The 22,443-nt window shown below is 37.1% G+C and overlaps 1 protein-coding gene across 5 annotated transcripts in view; it reads left to right on the top strand.

Moving 5' to 3' along the window:
• efr3a (EFR3 homolog A (S. cerevisiae)) overlaps positions 1-22,443 on the top strand; it is a 183,425-nt gene that overhangs the window by 133,624 nt on the left and 27,358 nt on the right. For 3 of the 5 annotated variants that reach the window (XM_048595629.1, XM_048595632.1, XM_048595628.1), the window contains 7 exons: positions 663-714; positions 3,612-3,784; positions 9,993-10,068; positions 13,512-13,673; positions 15,054-15,185; positions 16,042-16,109; positions 19,398-19,525. In XM_048595629.1, the coding sequence (XP_048451586.1) occupies positions 663-714; positions 3,612-3,784; positions 9,993-10,068; positions 13,512-13,673; positions 15,054-15,185; positions 16,042-16,109; positions 19,398-19,525 (791 nt within the window). The remainder of the gene's footprint in view (positions 1-662; positions 715-3,611; positions 3,785-9,992; positions 10,069-13,511; positions 13,674-15,053; positions 15,186-16,041; positions 16,110-19,397; positions 19,526-22,443) is intronic. The other 2 variants (XM_048595631.1, XM_048595630.1) reach the window with 1 other exon arrangement.

Raw genomic sequence — 22,443 nt, 5'->3', positions numbered from 1 at the left:
TGGGCAGTACAGGGGTGAGATGGGTCTTTGATGATGTTGGCAGCCTTCCACGACAAAGAGAGGTGTAAATGGAGTCCATGAATAGAAGGTTGGCTTCTGTGGTTGTCTGGTCTGTGCACACAATCTTCTGCAGTTTGTTACGGTCCTGGGCAAAGCCCTACCAGGCTGTTATGCACCCAGACAGTATGCTTTCTTTGGTGCTTCTGTAAAAGTTGGTGAGAGTCCTTTATTCACATACCATATTTCCTTAGCCACCTGAGGAAGAAGGTGTTGTTGGTAGGTTGAGAGAGTAATGCTGGAATCCTACAACTATAACATTAGGGAAAATTAGGACTCAAGTTGTGGAACATATGGATTAAAATGCAATGCAACTAAATAGTTATTGTCTGAATGAGATGTGATATAGATCCACTGCCTATTGCCATGTGCTTTTGTGAACATTTTTTAAACTTTTGATTAGAAAGGTAACCATATTCTAAACTGGACATATCTTGTCACTTAATTTTCCTCTTTAAATTCAATTTCTGAGCTATGACTAGTCCTAGCTATGTATATTCAGTGCATTCTGGGATCTTTCCTGGTCTCTCAAAAAACTGAACTGTATTTTAACAAGCAAAACAAGTTGCTGTGTATAAATGTTTACATCATTTTATCCTTTTCAGAGATCGGGGAACAAAAGCCATTCAAGTCATGCTTCTCAGATCTCTACTTATGGTAAGTGTTAAATATTGAACTCTAAACAAAAAAGTGAAAAATCACTTCCAGGATGACTGTTAATTTAATCTGAACTTGAATTGTTAGGATAATAATTCTAATCAGTAACGCAAATAGATCCCAGTTTTGATTCTGTGCTTAATGCCATTTCAATTCCTAATTGTAGAACAGGTTGACCTAGACACTACTGATAAATAACAACTTCATCTTTTCGAGGAATAATGACATTTTTGAAGATCTTTTTCATTTTTTTTTGTTCTCGTCTTTAATTCTGCATCATATGTAGAACTTGACAGGTAATTTTTATATGTGTCTGTCTGTACAGTAGGAATAATTTCTATATTCTTTAAAGTTTATATGATTTTAGCAAAAAGGAGTCATGCAAAATATATTTTAGAATGCAGTTGTAGTGAGCACTTTATAGCATATATCCAACTATCTGCTTAATGCCATGGAAAGATTTCAAAATGTTAGGCATTCAAGGTGATGTAACATAAGTGTTTATGCATTTGTGTTAGTGATGTGGCATGATCCCAGCTGATGTTCTTACAAAACTGCTAAGATCCCAGACTGAATTCTTAGTCGGGTAGACCATAGTTTGTTTAATTGAGGTGGTTTTTCACTGAGTTACAATATTGGAGATTTTTTTTCAACGATAAAAAAAAGTTAATAGGCAAAGAAAATGAAATAGAACAAACCAATCCTTTTTACTTACAACAAAAACAAATAGTTTTGGATTCACACGTGAAGTATAATCCCATTAATCCCGAAATACCCCTCTGCCAGTTTTTAAAAAAGTCCTTTGTACGATACTTACGCCAGGATCCCTTTCTCTAACACCTCAGTAGATTTTAGGTAGCTGTGACTAATTGTTGGCTGGAAATGCTGTTTGCTTATTCTTCGAGCTATCATACATCTGAGATTAAACAACTGCAATTTCAAGTTCTTTTCAGTTTTTTATCCTAATGTTTCCAGTCTAGGGCCACCACTAACTCCTCACTGTACGGAGAGCTAATTTGCTATGGTCTCTTCTTCTTGGGTGCACTGCACTATAGATTCATCTCCACAAAAGAACTTCACAGACTCTCCAAAACAAAGTAAAACTAAAGTGAAAGTCTCAAAGTCTGAGTGTTTTCCTTGTGCTTTAAAAAAAATTTTCTGAGACCTAGAAATTTCTAACAGACCTTAACAAAAAGAGTTCGCTATTCAATGTTCACCCTCGACAAACTTTTAAAAGAAATCACTATGGCTACAGAAATACAAGTTAGGTATTAATTTCAGACACACAAAACCCATTTATAAAAAATAGGATCTTGGTGGTCTAGTAAGAACATGGTCACCCATAACTGACACAAATACACAAACACTTATCTTACATCATCTAGGAATTCTTCCCATTGTGCCTACATTGTGCTGTAAGCTGGTCACTACAACTGCATTCGAAAATACATTTTATAACTCAAAATTCAAGAAAACAAATTTAAATAATATTTTAAAAAATCTATAAATCAGATGGTTTAAAAGGTCTGTGTATTTTCTTCAAAATCTTGTGTATAGCATGTGCCTTCTATCCGTAGTCCTTTCTGAGGAAGGGTCATTTGACCTGAAGCGTTAACTCTGATTTCTCTCTGCAGATGCTGCCAGACCTGCTGAGCTTTTCCAGCGAGCGCACTATTTATTCATGGAATATGGGTGCTGATAACTGGGCCAGCATACGTTTCCTATCCCTAATTGTGCTTGATAAGTGCAGTGAGCTGCCATCTTGAACTGCTTCAGTTCACGGTGTGTAGGTATGCCAATAGCACTGTTAAAGTGTTCCAGAGTGTTAACCCAGTGACAGTGAGGGAATGATAACTGAGTTTCAAGTCTAGATGATGTGTGGCTTGGAAGCAAACTCGTGTTGCTCCCATGTATTTGCTGTCCTTGACCTTAGTTTGAAAGATTCAGTTGATTGCAAGACATGCTGTATAGGCTGCACACTATTGCCATTAAGTGTTGACGTTGGGAAGCAAATGTTTTAAGGTGGTGGATGGATGTCGATCAAATGTGCTTTGTGCTAGATTCTGGCAAGTTTCTCTACTGTCGCTGGAGATATACTCACCCCAAAAGTAGACCGTATTCTATTTTACTCCTAACTTGACGCTAGTATATAATGGACAGGCTGCAGAGAGTCAGCATGACAGTTACTCATCTCAGAATTCCTAGATCTGACCTGCTCTTGTAATCATGTTATTTTTTATGACTGGTCCAGTTCAGTTCCTGTGGTAGCAGGACGTTGATGTTTGGGGGATTCAGTGATACTTTTTCCTTTGACTTTCAATGGAAGTATTAAAAGTTTGATCTGACTTGATTGAACTTCTGTTTGACATACACTGGCTTCATTCAAATTGAAACCCCTTTTGAATGACATTTTAAAGCATAAATTTGCAATGTTAATGCTCAAGCTCTGAGGACACATTTGACTATTTCCAGATATCTGTAAAAACAATCAAAGTGGTTTAAAAATAAAATTGTATAAGGAAAAGAGAAATCAAAGGAAATTGGCAACAGATCCAAATGTAGAAGATCTGTAACACTCTACAGACTAATGGGTAGTCCAAATGTAATTTTAATGCAGTTTCTTAAGACATGATTTTTATTTCCAACATGTGAACTTCTCATAGAGGTATAAATCAAACAGGAGATACAGGTTTCTTCGTGCCTGACTATTTCAGTCATTTTGACCAAAATGTTGATTTCAATTCACATTGGTTTGTTTATTGATGGCTTTATGAAATGTGGAGATAAACTGGGAGACTAGTGGCTGATTCTACCTGTTTTATTTTGAAAGCCAGTAGCAATTAGAAGATGATATTAGATAATTAATTATATCTCTTTTCTCTCTCTATTACTACTAGGTGACTTCAGGATATAAGGCCAAAAGTGTAGCAGCTGCCCTTCCATCTCCATTTTTAGATCCAATACTATCTGTTTCACTAATGGAAGATAGTGAGCTAAGGCAACTTGTATTGCAAATTCTACATAGTCTCATTGATCGTCACGAGAACAAGGCAAAAATCAGAGGAATGAGGTAAATGCTTTTTCATTGGAATATCTTACTATGTATGGATGCTTATTACTTTTGTTCAGGCATGTATGCTCCACTTGAATGAGAAATACAGGCTCTAATGTTAATTATTTCCTAGCAAGGATCTCTTAAATGCGACTCCGTTCACTTTAAAAATACATTGTAAGAAAGGGATGTAACAGTACAATTCTAGTTGGATCCTTATATGGAGATACAAATAATTACAGAACTTTAGCAAATTAAACTCTCAAACAGCACCTTCTAATGAGAATAGGCTTGTGCATGCAAAGTCACTTCTGCATATTGAATTACTATGGAATTAAATCTATCCTAGCACTTATGGCTGCTATAAAATCAATATTTTGTTCTTGTATCATAGATTTCCCTAAATATAATGTATAATTCCTCATATACATTGTATATTATGCTGGCCATATAAGGTGAAGTAAATTTGTAGTGTGTGGTAGCGCATTTTTCAGAAAAATTCTTGCAGTATAGATGGGTTTATTGGAGCTAGAGTTATAAGTAACGCTAAAGCCTAATTGTATGGTATGCCAGTGTAAAATGTCAAATTTAATACCCAGCAAAGGTATTTTCATTGGAAGCACTGCTGTATTTTCAAAGTTACGTAGTTGAAATGTAATTGGTGCACTCTTATGGATGTACGTTTCTGTTTCCATTTTGGCAATGCATGCAAACATACGACCATATTAAATGGGAGCAGAAGTAAACCATTCAACCCCTCAAGTAACTTCGCCATTCACTAAGATCATGGCCGATCTATTTGTGTTTCGAATTTCTATATTTACATCTGCTACCCCTCGGCCCCTATAACCTTTGATTTCCTTGCCTAACAAGACTGTATCTACCTCTGTCTTTAAAAATATTTAATGACCCAGCCTCCAATACTTTGTGGCAGAGTTCCTAAGCCTCTTAACTCCGAGTGAGAAAAGGTCTGCTCATCTCCTCCTAAAAAGTGATCCCTAATTTTAAAATAGTACCATGTAGTTTTGGGCTGACCCATAAGAGGAAATATACTTTCCACCATCGCCTTATCAAGACCATTCAGGATCTTAGATGCTTCGCTGAAGTCACCCTCACTATAGTTTCAGACTGTTGAATGGATTGTAGTCTCAAATAATGTAACCTGTATGCCTCTAAGTCTTTTTGATCTGTACATCCTTTGCTTGCTGTGATCTGCCTGTACCACTCGTAAACAAAGCTTTCACTGTATTTTGGTACACATGATGATATCAAAATCAAAAGTGGAAACAATCCCAGCCTGTGCCAACTATCATCATAAGACATTATTGCCAATGAGGGAGTGCAACAAAGGTTCACACGACTCGTCCTGGAGTGGCAGGATGGCCCAATGAAACAAAATTGGGAAAATTGGGCCATGTTCAGTAAATTTCAAAGAATGAAAAGTGATCTTCTTGAAAATAGCAATTAATGCAGGTAAGAAGTTTCCCTTAGTTGGGGAATCTGGACTCAGGGAGTACAATTTAAAAATAAGAGGGATGCTACTTAGATCTGAGATGAAACAGTATTTTAATTAGTGGGTGAACATTGGTATTTTCATCCAGAGGTCTGTGGAAGATCTGTCTTTGAACACGTATAAGGTAAAGATTGATTTCTGATTACCAGTAGCATACAGGGTAATGGGAATGGGATGTTTAAAGGGCATTGAAGTATTCAGTCAGCTACGATTGTATTAAATGATTGCAAAGGTTCAATGGGCTGAAAGACTTAATCATGCTCTTGTATTCCTAACCTGCTTGTTCCAGGTATCAATCTAGTAAATTTACTCTGAAATGCCTCCAATGTACTTGCATCCCTTCTTAAATAAGGAGATCAAAACTACACTGTATTTGAGATGTTTTCACCAAAAACTGAATTACAACATCCTTGCGTTTGTTAAATTTCTCCTTGTGAGAAAGGATAGCATCCTATTACCTTTCTTGATTACACGCTGTACTTGCATACTAGCCTTGTGCTCCTCATGTACTAGAACACCTAAATTCCACTGCACCTTGAAATTCTGCAGTTGTTTAAGTAATAGTCTGCTTTTTAATTTTTCCTATCAAAGTGAACTACTTCACGTTTTCCTACATTATACTCCAGGTGCCAGGTTCTTGCTCACTCACTTGGCCTATCTATCGGTCTGGATCCACTTTTTCTTGCTCGCAATGTACTTTTCTACCTATCTTGACGTCATCTGTGAATTTAGCTAGCAGTCCTTTGTTCCTTTAATTTAAGTCATTGCCATAATTGTAAGAAGCTGAGGCCTGAACGCAAAGTCTTGCAGGATTCTGGTCATCACATCCTACCAATCAGAAATGGTCCATTTATACATCCTATAAAGTTCATACCTTTTTATTTCCTTTATTTTTGACTGTGAACTAAAAGAAGATACTGCTGTGAACTGAGGACGCTATGCAAAGAATGGCTGCAATTTTAAAAAAAAAATTACTCAAGCTTATTGTGAGTTATGTTCAATGTTGCAATACGTTAGTTACATGTGGTTTTTCCTTTGATACCATCATTCTGATTCTCTCTAGTTACCTTGAGTTTTTCTATGTGCATAGTTATAATCTCCTAAATTGATTTCAACACCTTCGCCACAACAGTCCTATAGCTTCCTGTTTTACATTCCCCCGCCCCCTCTTCAAATAGTGGAGTATTATTTGCTACTTGCCACTCTGATGGAACTTTTCCTGAATCAAGGGCATTTTGGGAAATGAAGATCAACGCATGAAATCCATGTGGACCAGAGACTTGAGGCTTTATTGCTTCCCTCATCATTGCAATTTCACTAAATTCCGCTCTCCTTTCCACCTGCTGATTTACAGGCATTACTGGAATGTTTTTGTTTCCTCTAAAGCGAAGAAGTAAGCGAAGTATTTGTTCATTTTATCTGCCATACCTTATTATCTAATTTTGAACTCCCCATTCTCCCTCTGCCAGTCTGGCAATCACTTTACCATTTTTGTCTGCAGATGCTGGAAACTGAAAAATCAGAAACTTTTGCCGAACCAGCTGGGTTTTTCAGCATCTGTGGAGAAGAAAGCAGAGTTAACATTTCACGTCCAGTGACCGTTCTTTGGATCAGTTCTGAAGGGTCACTGGAGTCCACATTAGCCCTACTTTCCCTTCATAGATGCTGCCAGACCTGCTGAGTTTCTCCAGCAATTTGTTTTTTGTTTCCTTTTTAAATATGTCTACAAGCTCTTGCTGTCTCATTTCACGTTGCTAATTAGCTTTCTCTCATGCTCTGATTTCTTCCTTTTGATTAACTGTTTGCCATTCTCTCCATTTCTTTATATTCTTGCCAATCACATGACTTGTCATTCATCATCAAGCAGTTATATGCTTTTTCCTTGAGTTTGACGCTTTCCCTAACATTTTGAGGATGGCAAGTCCTCCCTTTAGAATGTAAACAAAAAAAAAGTGCTTGAGAAATGCAGCAGGTCTGGCAGCATCTATGGAGAGAGAAAATGAGTTAAGGGTTTGAGTTCAATGACTCTTCCCTGGAACTGAAGGTGTCTTCATGCTGTTGACAAAGATGGAGGGGGAGCAGGCGGAACAGAGCACAAAACAAATGGAGGTGCTTTTGGAAATAAAGGAGAAACTAGAAGTTAAATAATTAAGGATAGATGTAAATAGTCGAAAATACATGATCTGTGCTGACACTAAACCAGTCATAACAAGACACTTAGAGAGTGGGTTGTAATTGAAATGGAGAGTCATGTTCATCCTCTGAAGTTGTTGAGTTCTGAAGGCTGTAAAGTACTTGAGTGGAAAATGGGGGGACTGTTCCTCTAGCTTGAATTGGGCTTCGTAGGAACACTGAAGCAGGCCTAGGATGGAAATGTTCCACAGTACGGATTGTATGATTCTGTGATCTTATGTGGACGTACACACCAAGGTCCCTCTGATCTCCAGTACTTTCCAGAGTTCTACCTTTCATAATGTGATCTCTTGTGTTGTTGGCTGTCCAAGTGCATTACTTCAACTTTTCTGGTTTGAATTCTATTTGCCACTGCTCTATACACCTGGTTAGTTTTACCAAATCTTATATAACCTTCTGGCTGGTTGTTTCCAAAATGTACTCCTAGAATCTACTTCAAAAGTATTCGATGAACTTCTCTGTCAGGCTATTCCTGCCAATTTTCCAATTTAGATGTAGATTAAAATCATCCATGATTATTGCAATCTCTTTATTACAATTGTCATGACCATGGATCATTACCTCAGATCAACTATAGAGTCTTCCTTTTGTCCTGTTTCTTTGACTGGCATGCTGGTTTGTACCACTCGTAGCAAGAGAGTTCTTTACCTATGTCTGAGGGGTGATTAATGCATGAACTCTAAATTCCATCATATGTTTTTTAAAAGAGGACTGCTGCAGCTAAACAAATGACTGTCGATGAGTTCATTGGCTGTTGGCAGAGGAACCCTGTAATATCATATCTGTTGAGACATCAAGGATGCTTGGAAGAGATGGACTTAACAGGGGGAAAATGCAGTATGAACTGAACTGTAATCTCCTGGGAGTTATCTCGGACTGAATGTGATGGGAGAAGACTGTGTCCTGGCCTTTTTATTTTAGCATAAGTGTGCTATGAAAATCACGGTTAAAGAACCACACATTAATCACCCCTCAGTCATAGGTAAAGAACTCTCTTGCTATGAGTGCTCAAACCAGCATGCCAGTCAAAGAAACAGGACAAAAGGAAGACCCTTTCTCTGATGGCTGGCTGGCAGCCACCATCAAAAGGATTTCAACTAAACCGAAATCAAAAAGCAAAATCAATTCAAACAGTCCATAAAAACTGACTTCTATGTTTTTATCTTTTCTGGGACTCACTTCTCATTTTTAGTCTCATTTTTAGTGTGTGTGTGTTGCGTGATTTATTTACGTGCATTCTTAGTAATGAATAAACTCTTTTTTGTTAATCCGTGGAAGCCGAGATAAATCAGCTACTTTTAAAACATAAATTCATTTGGTCTGGGAGAAACGTGCTCAAGAGAGGGGATCCTTGGTAAGTTAACTTTGAAACCAGTGGAGGGAGTAGGTGATAAAAGAAGGACAGTTTGTTCCTACTCATCCAGGAGTTTGACAGTTTGGGGTAGAACCTCTGAACTGTAATAACTTGTGTAACTTCATTTGGTTCTGGCACCCAATGTTTCCTCTTATACATTTAGTCCCATGCCAAAAGGAACAATAAAGAAAGGGTGCAGATATAAAGGAATATGCAAAAGAAGCAAAGGGTAATATGAGGAAAAAAATCTATTCTACTCAGCATGTAGTTAGGGTATGGAATGTAGTGCCTGGAAATGTGGTAGAAGTGGTTTCAGTTCAGGCTTTCAAAAGGACATTGGATGATTATTTGGATAGAAATAGTGTGCAAGGCAGGAGATTGGCATGAGGTAATGCTGCTTTTTTGAAGAACTGATGCAGGCACAATGGGCTGAATGGCCTCCTTCTGCACCATAATTACATATTTCTGTGATATTAAGTTTGCCATTAGAGGGGCTGTAATCTAGTTCCAGAAGTGACGTTTCCATCGTGTTCCTTATGTCTACTCAAACCAATTCTATGTCCTGACTTCCTGAGGCAAGGTCATCTCTGACTATTGCACAAATGCCATCCTTAATTAACAGTGCTACCTTCAGTCTTTACCTAGCTTCCTCATATGACCTGACCCAATCTTTGCCATGCTGCAGCCACGTTTCTGTAGCGGCTTATTTATTTCAAAGCAAACAAACTCTTATGAATACTATATGCATTCAGATGCAGACCCTTTAAGTTTTGTCTTTTTGTTGTCCTTGTAATATGTAGTCCTGGTCATTGTTGTAATCCTAGATTTCTCTAACCCTTATTTCCTATATTACTATTTTTACCTCCTACCTTGTCTCCACTCTTCCCTACACCACTGCTGCCTACATTTGATCCCTTTACTCCACTTTTGTTTGTTTATGAAGTTATGGTTGTATAGGAATAATTTAACAACAAATTAAATTTTGTTTTCTTTAATTTCATATAAAGCATGTGTACTTACTAGCATTACATCACTAACTTGTGTCCCTACTTAAGTCCAATACTGTAAATTTATTTCAAAAACATGTTTGAGGTCTAGCATGTTGTTTCTGGTGTTGCTTTTCTTTGCAGTAACATACACTAGTATTACCATTCTTTTCTTCTCAGAATCATCCCAGATGTTTCAGCATTGAAAATAAAAAGAGACAAGAGCTCAAAGCAAGACATTAGTTTCATGAAAAAGGTAATTAAAGATGCAATTAAGTAACCTCATTAAGTTTAACTGAACAGCTAATTTAAAATATTGAAGGAATGGTTGGTGTTTTCATTAGTTTTTCAATCCAAAAAACTGATGGGTTCTTATGGTTCCTCAATTTGTTTAAGACTAGACACTTTTATTACAGTTTCTCAGGTTAGTATTCAAATTCATTTAGGAGTTCTTGAAAAGTATTTTTTTTCTTGCAAAACATTTTTTCTGCTCTTTTCTCCTATTAGCGATGTCTTCTGGATTGAGTGTAGTTACACGAACATTTGACAGTGCTGACCATTGGATAGAAAGCAATGAATTATTACATTATTTTTAATTTTACAACATGGACTATTTTATCAACAGATGTTTGAGCTGGTGTTTATACTCTACGGGAGCCTTGTTACATCTTACTACATCCCATCCTATTATCCACTTATTCCTATCTTATGCATGTACTTACCTTGTATATGCTGTGCTCTCAATTGCTCTGTAATAGCAAATTTTGCATCCTAATCACTGAGGGAAACAATATATCCTGAATTGATGATTATATTTATTAATAACTACCTCTTTTACTTATGGGCACACAAAAGGGAACATCTTTGCTGCATCTACTTTGTCAGTGCTCTTCATAGAATTAAAGATCTCTTAGCAGGTTATTTCTCAGTTTGTTTTCTTTTTGTTATAAAATCTCAGACAGAGCTATCTAGTCTCTTGGTTGGCTTTTGAATCGTGCTGTTGCTTTCATTGTCTTGAATTTCAGAAATGGCTTAATTTTTCAGAGTCCTTGCACAAGGTTCAAGCTAGCTGGTTCTATTATCTACCTTGTTATCAAATCGTATGTCAGTTCCAGTGATCAAAATTGACTGTCCTTTCCGAGAACAAATTGCTACAGGTAGTTCTATGGACCTCCGTGTCAGACAGACAGACAGTCGGTTATATTTATTAGTGAGGGATCTGACAACAATTTTGCCAGGAGTCAGTATTGACAGGCTCCCCTTTGCTTTATGTTTGAAAAATTATTTTCAGATATGCAATTAGACTCTGGCTTTGTAACAGTTTATAAGTATAATGTGCTAAACTGGTAGTAAATACAGCTTTTGGCTGTCTGGCTGGCAATGGGGAAAATCTATCCCAGCTTCCTGACCTCACTAATGCAGATGAATTGACTATCTACATTGTGGGGAGATATTATCAGGTTCTCAATCATCTAAGGTTGAAGTTAATGGCCCACAAATGAATCTTTGTTTCCAGGGAAATAAAATTCTGACATGGACAAAGGTGCATGCTGTTTTCCTGTCAGGTGGAATACTACCTATGGTCTCAAAGTTTGGTTGTAACATTGTTGAAATTTGAATTATTCATTACCACCCCGATACTGTTTTGCCAGATCTTTTGTATTGCTGGCTGTAATGAAAATTCTGTTTTGGTTACTTTTACCTCTGGCACTACCTAACTGACTTTAAAAAAAAAACTTAGAATATTTCTGTTTCCCACTAATGCATTTATAGGTCGAATTTTACAAGTCCATGCAATTCCCAGGGTGACCTCAGTTCAGCTGTGGTCCATAAATGGCTTCCACTGTGTCTTTTTACTCCACTGTAGTCTATCCAGATCTCCCCTCATCACCATGGGACAACCCTGCTGGGTCCTGGAGTCCAGGACTTTGGGATCATGTGATAGCCACTGGAACAGGGCCAGGGTGTTATGGGATTTGTTGGTAGCTCCTGAGGCAGGATCTTCACTTCCCTTGGAGCTTTGAGGATCTATGAGGGTGCAGTGATCGACAAGGATGTATTCCTTTCCATCTCTTAAAGTGGCAAGGCTGGACACCCTGGCATGCAAGAAATCTTGTCCGTGGAAAATGAATCTTCTTGTATTGACTGTGCTTTAAATATTGAGAAAGTATAATAAAAGGAAAAGCTCTACTTTTTTTTAAAACGAGATGCAGAACCGAGAATATTTCTGGGGACTCATTTTGAGTGGACTTACTATGGTAGGCTTCTTCATCACTAATTATCTTATCAGCTGAATATTTGTTAGACTTTTGATTATATAATTACAAAGCTGAATCTTGAGTAGCTAATAAAGATTAGTCTATGTTTAACAATGCAGTAATTGGTAGGAATTTAGTAGTAATGGTAAGAAATGTTCATCTATCACGCTTTGAATTTTTCCTGTTAAGAAGTTGACCTTATAAGTTCCAAGTGTTTAAAAGTTCTGTTTTAACAGCACTGGATGCATTTTATTTTGAAAAATGAAATTCAGGGAAACCTGTTTCCCATGGATATGGGTGTCATTGGCAAGGTCAGCTTTTGTTGCCCGTCTTGATTTGCTCTTGAACTGAGTGGCTTTTCTTCGCTGTTTGGGAGAACAATTAAGGATCAGTCTCATTATCATAAGACTGGAATCACATGAAGGTCAGAATGAGTAAAGATGGCAGATTTCTTGCCCTAAAGGGGCATTTGTGAATCACATGGATTTTTCCAGCAATCGATACTAGTTTCATGGTCACCGTTCCTGAGACTAGCTTTCAATTCCAGATTTTTTTTAAAAGTTAACACATTTATATATTCTGCTCTTTGGTAATAATTCTCTAAAAAGTGCTTTGCATTTAATTCTGCGGTAAAACCTTAATTTCCTCAGATTTCATGTTTTTTCATCAGCAGGCCTCCTTTTTATCATTTGCAGTGATTTAAACAAAACTCAAAGAAGATCATTTGCTTGTAGCTTCAATTGTGTAAAAGGTCAAGGCATAAATGCTAGTTTGAGAAGTAATTGCTAGCATAATGAGAAAAAAAATTAATTCAGATTTCTAACAAAAATAGAATCTCATTTTCAAAATAATTAGAAGGCAACTGTCCAAAGTAATGAACAGTACAGGCTGTAAGAAGTGCAAATAATTTTCATCACCCTGTTTGGTCTTCCCCCCTCAGTATTCTCAAATAAGCTTTACCTATTATTCCTTATTAACTGAGAGCTAATTAAGACATTTATTTATCTTGACATTAAAGCTTGTTCTGAAAAAGAGAAAAAGTACTGGTAGCCACAACTGTCATGAGCTGCATCCATGAATGTTCTTAAGAAGTATAAACACAAATAACTAAGGTTTTATTTATTCTTATTACCACGTTGAAACATGTTGACTCATCATACCTCGAGAGTCTTCAGAGGATCAAATGCTCAAATCTAAACAATGCAGAGGTGTACCATTGTATACTCTGTCTTCAGTTAATTGTTGGTGGAAGAAATTATTTAGCAGTTGAAGTTTAGATTTCGTGTACTTTTCAGGATAAAGAAACTTTTGAATGATCAGAAATACAGGTGTGTCTCTTCTTAGATGACTGTATTAATTGTTGTCAAGCACGTATGATTAAAGCCTTTTTAAGTTTTTTCTGATCAAACTGACCTTGAACTTCATTCTTATTTGTTTTCAGCAAGGACAGCAGTTGTACAGACACGTTTATATGGGTTGTAAAGAAGATGATAATGAACAGAAAAACTTTGAATCTCTTTTTGTTGCTCTTCTGCTCATCACCATTGAACTGGCAAATGATGAGGTCATCATAGACTTGATTCGGCTTGCTCTTGGTATACAGGTACTGTAAACTGGAAAAATGCCTCATTTTAATGTCCAGAAATAATCGCTTATTAATTTATGATCTTTTAATATGTTGATGCTTACACAGACTAGCTTATCAGGCATAACTACACTGTAAGTTGAAACGAGGCAATGCCCATGCTACACAATCCTGTAAACCATTCGAAACCTGATTGTCAGCTATGAATTAACTTCTAAAAAGAGGTGTACTCCCATTTTAAAATCTGAATTATAAGCTTCCATTAAGTAGCCGTTACATTAGGAATACAGGCCAAGATTATCCTCCAAAGACACAATTGGCGATCCCATTGTAAATTGCATTCACAGTAAGCTTTGCAAAGTCAAGCTTTTCCTCAATTTCCATTCAAACCCAGTTGCACATTGTTAAACATGAAATCTTCCTGGACCGTCCCAATGCAACAGATGTTTTTAGAAAACTGTTGTTTTTAAATTTGTGTTTAAATAAATTGTTTTTCCCTGTCTGAGTGGTAATCTACTTTTATCTTTACAAGGTAGTTTTATCATTACAAAAAAGTGGGTTTATCATAAAAGATGAACATTTTTCAACAATGTCAGCATCTATGGATAAGATGACTTTTAAATAACAAAAAAGGATTTTTTAAAATTAGGCAAACCCATCCCAATTTTCAGATTTCAATTAAAATCAAATTTCTAACTTTAGGTGCATTTACCACTTAAGGAGCTTAATTATAAAAGTCTTTTTGAAAGCCTGCAAATAGATGCAGTTGGCAGAAATGTCTAATAATGATCAATTCAATTTGGGCTGTGGACACAGGCAGCTTCCATCATGATATCACTTCAAACTGGAACAAAAATTGCAAAATATTAACTCGTATTGGATATAATTTGCACATGGAATTCCTCAATGTTTTGCATTGGTTTGGCTGATTTTCGTAAATCAATGCAACCTACAGGTCCCAAAGGTACAGTTCCTCTGAATTTTGAAAAGGCAATTTCATTGGTCTTCAATATTATTTGAAGGTATGTGTTTAGGTTAAAGTGTTTGCAATAACTTTTGATGAATGCATTATTAATTTGTTTCAAAATACCCTCATGAGGAAATTATGACGCTACCCTTTGCATTGTTTGCTAATGTACATAACAGGAGCCATTCCAGCAACAGCAATACATCGCTGAGTTAATTTTATTCATAAGGACCTTCATAATTCACATGTACCTGTCATTGTAAGGCATGCTTTTCACATTAAAATTCAGCAGGGAATTACCATACATCAGAAGTAAAACATTTTAACTTGCTGTATCTTTCTGATTTGCTAAAGGTCAAAACTTTTAGAAGCACATTCTAAAAAGATGTAGTAATTGCTTTACTTCTAATGTCATCTTTGTTTCACTGTAGGACTTAGCTGTTAGTAATGAAGATAACTTACCCGTGTACAATCGTTGTGCCATACTGGCTCTGGTAGCTGCATACTTGAACTTTCTGAGTCAAATGATTGCAGTACCAGCTTTCTGTCAACATGTTAACAAGGTTGGTAGCTTAATTTTAATAGTTTCATTCTAGGCTTACATGAAGCAGTCATTCCACTACAATATCAGGTAATTGCTGGTTCCCATGGTACAGTACTTCAAATTAATATTAGGAGAGTGTTTTATAATTGACAAGATTGTATTTCAGATTTTATATCTGATTTTTCTTTACTGATATATTGTTTTTTTTAATGTAGACAATGCTGCTATATAGGCATTTTGTTGTTAAAGAGGACTTGCTGTGTAATATATGCGGGTGAGGGACAAATTGCCATTGTATCCTCAAAACCACATCCTTGATGGGAATGGAACAGCAGTGGCTGCCAAATTCCTGCAGAACTCGGGTGGGAATTTGCTTTACCTTATGGAAATTTAGACACATTAACTGGACGTTGGGTATCCTTAACCTGAATACCAATTACTGCAGCACCCAGTATTAACCCATTTACTTAAGCAGACTGTGTATGCTGGAAGACACGTAGGAGACTGTGAAAGATCTAAAAGAGCAACTGTGAATATTGAGCCAGATAACTGGGCAGTCTTCATCACTTTGTTGTATTCTACAGTTTTGATTTCCATGTTAAACTTTATATTTCACAGCACATCAAAACCTCATTACAGCATTAGGTAAAAGATTAATCCTACTTGGTAAACACAATCTATAGAGCTGGAACAGTATCTTCATAGCTTGGGAATTATTTACATATTTGCAGATGAAAACTAAACCATCACATGAGTATCATCTTACTTGGATTCAAGTTTCATTTGATAATATTAGGAATTTAGTTTTGAAGTTTTTGGGTAATGTTCAGAATTATCCCACTTTAATTAACCACAACTCCTCCTGCTTTTCCAAGGTGATTGAAGTGAGAAGCAAAGAAGCATCATATCTTTTGCCTGAATACATCTGCAGAGAAAAGTATGGGTAAATATGTTACTTTATAAATTATTCTTTTGTCCATTTTGATCAATGGAAGTTGTGTTTTGTGGAGCCTCGTTAATCTATCCAAATCTTGATTTTAATCCTCAATTCAAATGTAAAATCGATAATGGTAGAACTGTTCAATAATCAGGGAATTAACTGTGCAGTGTCGTGAAAATAAGGCAAGAAATTGTGCTTGCCCATAGGCTTTGAGCAAATAAGGTAATGTTGTATGAAATTATTCATGTACTTCAATAATAGAACTAATCCTGAAGTTCAGAACTTCATTGAAATAGCTATATTTGGATTAATTCCATATATGTATGCATGTTTTGTTTAATTGACCTAATGACCAAATTATTAGTTAAGGATTACAAATATACAAAACTACTGGGCTTAGTAGAATGATCAGCTTGTCGTTTGCTGTACCATACAGTTGCATTATAATTCAGCATCCTGATGCTTCCACCTACCAGAAAGAGGTTCTCTCATGGTGGAGTTTTTAATACAAAAAAAATCCTGAGCCACTTCAAGGAAAAGGATTTTGAGAAATTCTGATCTCACCATGAAAGGTGATCAGAAAAAGTTCCAAGTGAACATAATGACCAAGATAAATCATCCAGTGATCCATCTATTTTTTTATTTGGAGTGTCCCTGGTCCTTGTGAAAGATTTCCCATCTATGAATTTGCAGAAAATTTGCAATTATGGCAAGACCGAGCATTTTGCAGAAGATAAATTGATCTGATGAACAGCAAAAAAGACCGTCTCACATCTAACTTAATTCTGTGTTTGTGTATCTTGTATGCCACGTCACATCAGTTCTCTGGATTTTTTTCTTTATTCTTTCATGGGAAATGGCTGCTAGCAAGGTCAGCATTACTTGCCTGTCCCCAATTGCCCTTGCACTGACTGGCTAGCTAGGGCATTTCAGAGGGTGGTTAAGAGCCAACCACATTGGTATGGGTCTGGTGTTGCATGTAGGCCAGATCAGGTAAAGACAGCAGGTTTCCTCCCACAAAGAACATCAGTGAATAATTAACAATTATTTCTTGGTCACCACCACCAAAACTAGCTGTCAATTACGCATTTATTCATTAAATTCAAATTCCACCATTTACCATGGTGGGATTTGAGCCAGTATCCTTGGAACATTAGCCTGGGCCTCTGACCTAGTAGACATATGACGTTATCAGTTTGCCACTGTCTTTCCAAACTGTAACAGGGTGGTGCACGTGGTTAAAGCCATTTAAGATAAGTGACGAGATTTTAAATGGACTGGATTGCCCTCAAATTTGGACCTGGAAAAGGGATGGAAAGTGCTTGAGAATGCATTTTGTGTCTGGACCTGAAGACAGTGGCTTTGATCTTCTCGGTACTTAGTTGGGTAAAATTTCTGTTGGTCCATTACTGGATATTGGATAATCAGCATGACAAATAAAGCAGAAAAGGGATTAAGGGGGCAGCTATCTTATTGCAGATTACTGTTGATGTCAGAGGAATATAGGACATTAATAAGTATTACAAATCATCAAAGATTCTTCTACAGTTTATTTTCCTGAAGCAACAACAGAGAATCTGCAATATCCTTGTGCCTCTAAGGAGGAGGTATAATCTATCTAGTCAGTTCCATGAATACCTTATAATTTGAAAGGAGTGACATTGATGCTAATAATGAAATGTTGCTTCTTGGATATTTAGTTGCAGAAAACAAAAAAACAGTTTTCCGTGTTTTAGATTTCGTTGTATGCCTTTGTGTTAGTGTTCTAGATGTAGATCTCAATTATAATTGATACATCTGATTTTTGCTTTTGGACATTTTACTCTCAAGAAAAACATTGATCATTCTTAATTGCCTGTATAGATCCATGCAAAATTAAAACTTAATTTAGTGTCAGTGCCAGGATTCGCATATCATCATTCAAACAACACATGATCTTTTGATTATCATAGTTCGTCATTGTTGGCCGTAATGAGATTGCCACTTTTCAATTTACCATGTTGGAATCTAGCCTGATCAATTTGATTGTGTTCATGAATTATTTTGTGAATATATTTCACTTAAATGTTGCTGACGGCATTTTTTCCTGTATTACTTTATCCCAAACTTTACCACTTCTTAGGCTTTCTGAAATTTGTTTTTGTAACCATGATTTTGATGGAAAATAACATCATCATTAATGATTCTGATAGCTTTGTTTTGTTATTATCAGTTCAGCTGGTGAATCACAGTATTAACACTGAAAATTACTGATCATACATAGGAACAGGAGTAAACCATTTTGGCTCTTCAAACCTGCATCACCATTTAATAAGATCAGGGCTTATCTTGTATCTTAAAATATATCAATGTTCCTTCACTGCTGTTGGGTTAAAATCCTGGAACTCCCTCCCTTAATAGCATTGTGGGTGTGCTGACAGCAAAATGGACCTCCAGAATGTAGCTCATCATCACCACCTTCTAAAGGGCCACTTGGGATGGGCAATAAATGCTGGCTCAGCCAGTGACAGCCAATATCAATGAATTAATTTTTAAAAATCTAGCTGTGGTCTCCACTTTCCTGTCAGCACCTCATGACCCTTGACTTACTAGTCTTTGAATAATCTATCTACATCAGCCTTGGATACAAGTAAAAACCCAGGTTCCACTATCCTCTGGTGAAGAAAATTTTTCCTTATTTGCCTTAAAGAGAGACCTCTTATTCTTAAACTCTATTCCATAGTTTTCATCTCCTCCGTTGGAGGGAATCTCCTCTTGGTATCCATCCTCTCCAGTCTCCTCGAGCTTAGCTTCCGACAAGACCACCCTTTGTCTTTAGCTGAAATGCCAATGCAGGCCATTTACAAGATTCTGGAAATATGATAATATAATCAACCTCAGTCTTTTGAGTCCAGGATGTCCATTTTTAAAAGAAAGAAATTAAGCACAAAATTATATAAGTGAATACAGTTTCTGAGATTTCTCTCCATTCCCTCTGGCCATGACAATGTGTTAGCGCTACAGTAATACAGTACTTTGAGTACTCTCATCCTCTATAGAAACTTTATTTCTATGCCCTGTTTTTGATGCTTAATAAGTTATGAATTTTGCAGTGGCATACTTATGCAGTTGTGTGGGTTTAAACCTTCATTCAATTAATAAAAAGTTAGATCATTTTCATATTTACAAATTTTGAGGATTTTTATGACTTTATCACTTAGTAAACAGTGTAAATTTACTTTGAAAAATGTTAAGTTACAGGAGTTTTTATCAGTTCTGCAATATATGTAGTATTAAAATTTCTATTAATAGATTGCCCAAAACTCTGGAGGTACAAGACAAAAGCTGTCTTTTCTTGCAAAACAAGATTGCAGATGCGCTGGCTGGCAGTGGCTACAGTGTGGATAGACTGTCGGTGCCTTACGTACCCCAACCTACAGGTAGGAGTGCAATTGTTTCAAACTGTAGAAAATGCAAACATAAGTGGTAGTGATAAAACCATTATGACAATATCATGAAGCTTGCTTCTACAATGAATCATTCATTTACAGCTACTTTTACTTGAGTTTCTGATATAAAGGCAATAAAACATCTTTTTTCTATTTTTTTTGCAACAGATGAAACGAATTCCAGATGTTATTTTTCAAGTCATAAGTTCCCAATAATGAATCATATTTTCAAGCAGGTTGCACAAAGTAGTTGGAAAAGCCACATTTTTTCCCACAATGGTTTATTTTGTTTATGGGATGTGAGCACTGCTAACAAGACCAACATTTGTTCCCCACATGTAATTGCCCTTGAATCGAGTGGTTCGCTCTGGCCATTTCAGAGCACAGTTAATAGTCAGCCACATCGCTTTGGACCTGGAATCACATGTAAGCAAATTTCCTTCCCTATGGAAATTAGTGACAATCAATTATGGTTTCATGATCACCATAACTGAGACTATAAATCTAGAACTGAAAACTAGTCAATTGAATTTAAATTCCACCAGCTACCTTGATGGGATGTGAACCAATGACCCCACTTCATTTGCTTGGGCCTCTACCACTGTACCACCATCTCCACTTAGTGAGTGACTGGTAGATGCAGAATTCTAATGCTAAATCAGTAAATTTATTTTATTTAGCAATTTGTGCCATGACGATGTGAAAAGGTGCTCACTATGTTGCAGATTGACACTTAATGGACATACAATCTAATTCAGAATTAAAATTAGGTTCATTGTCACAACGTACCTGAGTACAAGTCTTAGGTACAAAAATAGAGAAATAAAGAGAAAAGCTAAAAGTTCTACATTACATTTCTTCATAGTATAAATTAGGAAGATAAAATTTAAAAAAAAAATGTTAGTCTTTCTGTAGCCTGCAGTCTCTCCATGCTGTGGACTTTCCACATGTGGTCTCATTTTCCCTGCGCTGCCAGGCTTGAGATCTCAACAGGCTGACCGCACTGGGCCCCAGTCCACCAGCCAACCCTTATGGGTTTCAACAAGCAGGAGATAGAAAGGACTGCAGATGCTGGAAGTCAGAGTCAATAAAATGTGGAGCTGGAGGAGCACAACAGGTCAGACAACATCTGACAAGCAGGAAAGTCGACGTTTAAGATCTGGACCCTGCTCCTGAGATGTTGTCTGACCTGCTGTGCTCCTCCAGCTCCACATTTTATCGTTCCTGGCCGGCCGTCCCCGCTCCACGCCAGGCCCTCGGCTGCTGCAGTGCCTCTGATCTCTTCACAAGCCAAGGTAGATTGAAAAAAACACTAAAAAATTAAAAAAAGAAAGGGAAAATATGAACAAAAAGGAAAGGATGAGACTGGAATGTTGCCTACTCTGCCACTGACAGATTACCCACGAAATGTTGCTCTCAATTAGAAGTATAATACCAAGAAATGCTACACTGTCAGAGGCACTGTCTTTTGGACACGACTTTCTCTGCTTGTAAAGAGACCTATGGCACTATTTAAAGAAGGGAAGGGGAGTTAATTTGACTGCAAGAATAATATTTCTCATGCCAGCACCACTAATTCAGATCATCTGATTATTTATCTTGAAGCTAATTGTGAAACATTTTCATAAATTGACTCTCTTAGTTGCACTACATTGCAATGGTAAGTTCACTTCAAATGTATGACACTAACTGAAATAATTTGACATGACCTTACACTTAGCAGAGGGCTATATAACTGCAAACCTACTCTGACTTCTCCTTCCCATTTCTCTTTCTTTTCCCTCTCCGCTCCAGTTGACTGTTTTGTCTTTTTGGTGTAGATCTGCTCAGGTCCCGGAACAGAGACCATAAGCCCTTGTGTGTTGCCTGTTTCTGCTCCCCAATTCCCCAGCCCCTTTAATCCTCCTCTCACATCTCAGAATTGGGGCCTATAATCATACTTGAGTCAAAGTGTCTATGTAGGTTTAGCAAAACCTGTTGGCTTTTGTTCTCTATTCCTCTCCCTATAAAGCCCATCAAAAGCTCAGGTTTCATTGTGATACACTTTACAACCACAACTTTGTCAGACATTTGCACACAATTTGATCATTAATATTATGGAACTAGCTCCATTTCTTAGAACCTGGCCCTGTGCAATATCCAAAGAGTAGCATTCACTGTGGTTTTGTTAACAGATAATTTACTCTTTGTATTGACCAATAAATGTTTTCTTCAAGCAAAACTAAAACACATGTTTGGTCATCACCCCATCAAGAAAGAGGTCAGGCCGCTGAGAGGGAGCCATCGGCAGGCACCCACATGAGACATTGTAGGTGGGAGAGTGTGAGAGGTCATGTCAGAAGGTGGATCTGGGGATAGAGCCTTTCAGTTAGACCATGGCTGTTCATCTATGTTGATACAGGTATAGCATGTGACGGTTGCATCTCTGGATGTCATTTGTATTTGGAAGTCTTTCAATTTTTGTCTTCGTACTCCAGTATTGGGCTTTCACATCCCTCTGAGGTAGAAAATCCCAAGATTTACTAGCTTCTAAATAAAGAAATTCCTCGTCATCTCCGTCTTAAATGGGCTACCTCTTTTCTGACGCTAAGTCCCCTGGCTCCCCAGTCAGGGAAACATCCTGTCTACATCCACTTGGTAAGAATTTATAAATTTCAGTGCAATCACTTTTCATTCTTCAAAACCCTGGAGGGGGTACAGCCCCAATTTCCTCCATCCCTCTTTGTAAAATTATTCTGCCATCCCAGGGATTAATTGAGTGAACCTTTCCTGCTCTCACTATTGTTAAGTATATCATCCTTGGATAAGGAGACTAAAACTGTACGCAGTGCTCGAAGTGCAAGTTCACTGAGGCTCGATACGATCTTAGCGAGACAACTTTACTCCTGTACTCGAGTCCTGTTGCAGTG

The sequence above is a fragment of the Rhincodon typus genome, chromosome 4 (genome assembly GCF_021869965.1).
Source record: "Rhincodon typus isolate 14 chromosome 4, sRhiTyp1.1, whole genome shotgun sequence".
Classification (NCBI taxonomy): domain Eukaryota; kingdom Metazoa; phylum Chordata; class Chondrichthyes; order Orectolobiformes; family Rhincodontidae; genus Rhincodon; species Rhincodon typus.
The sequence above is the reverse complement of the archived record's forward strand: the minus strand, read 5'-3'. Positions and strand labels throughout refer to the sequence as shown.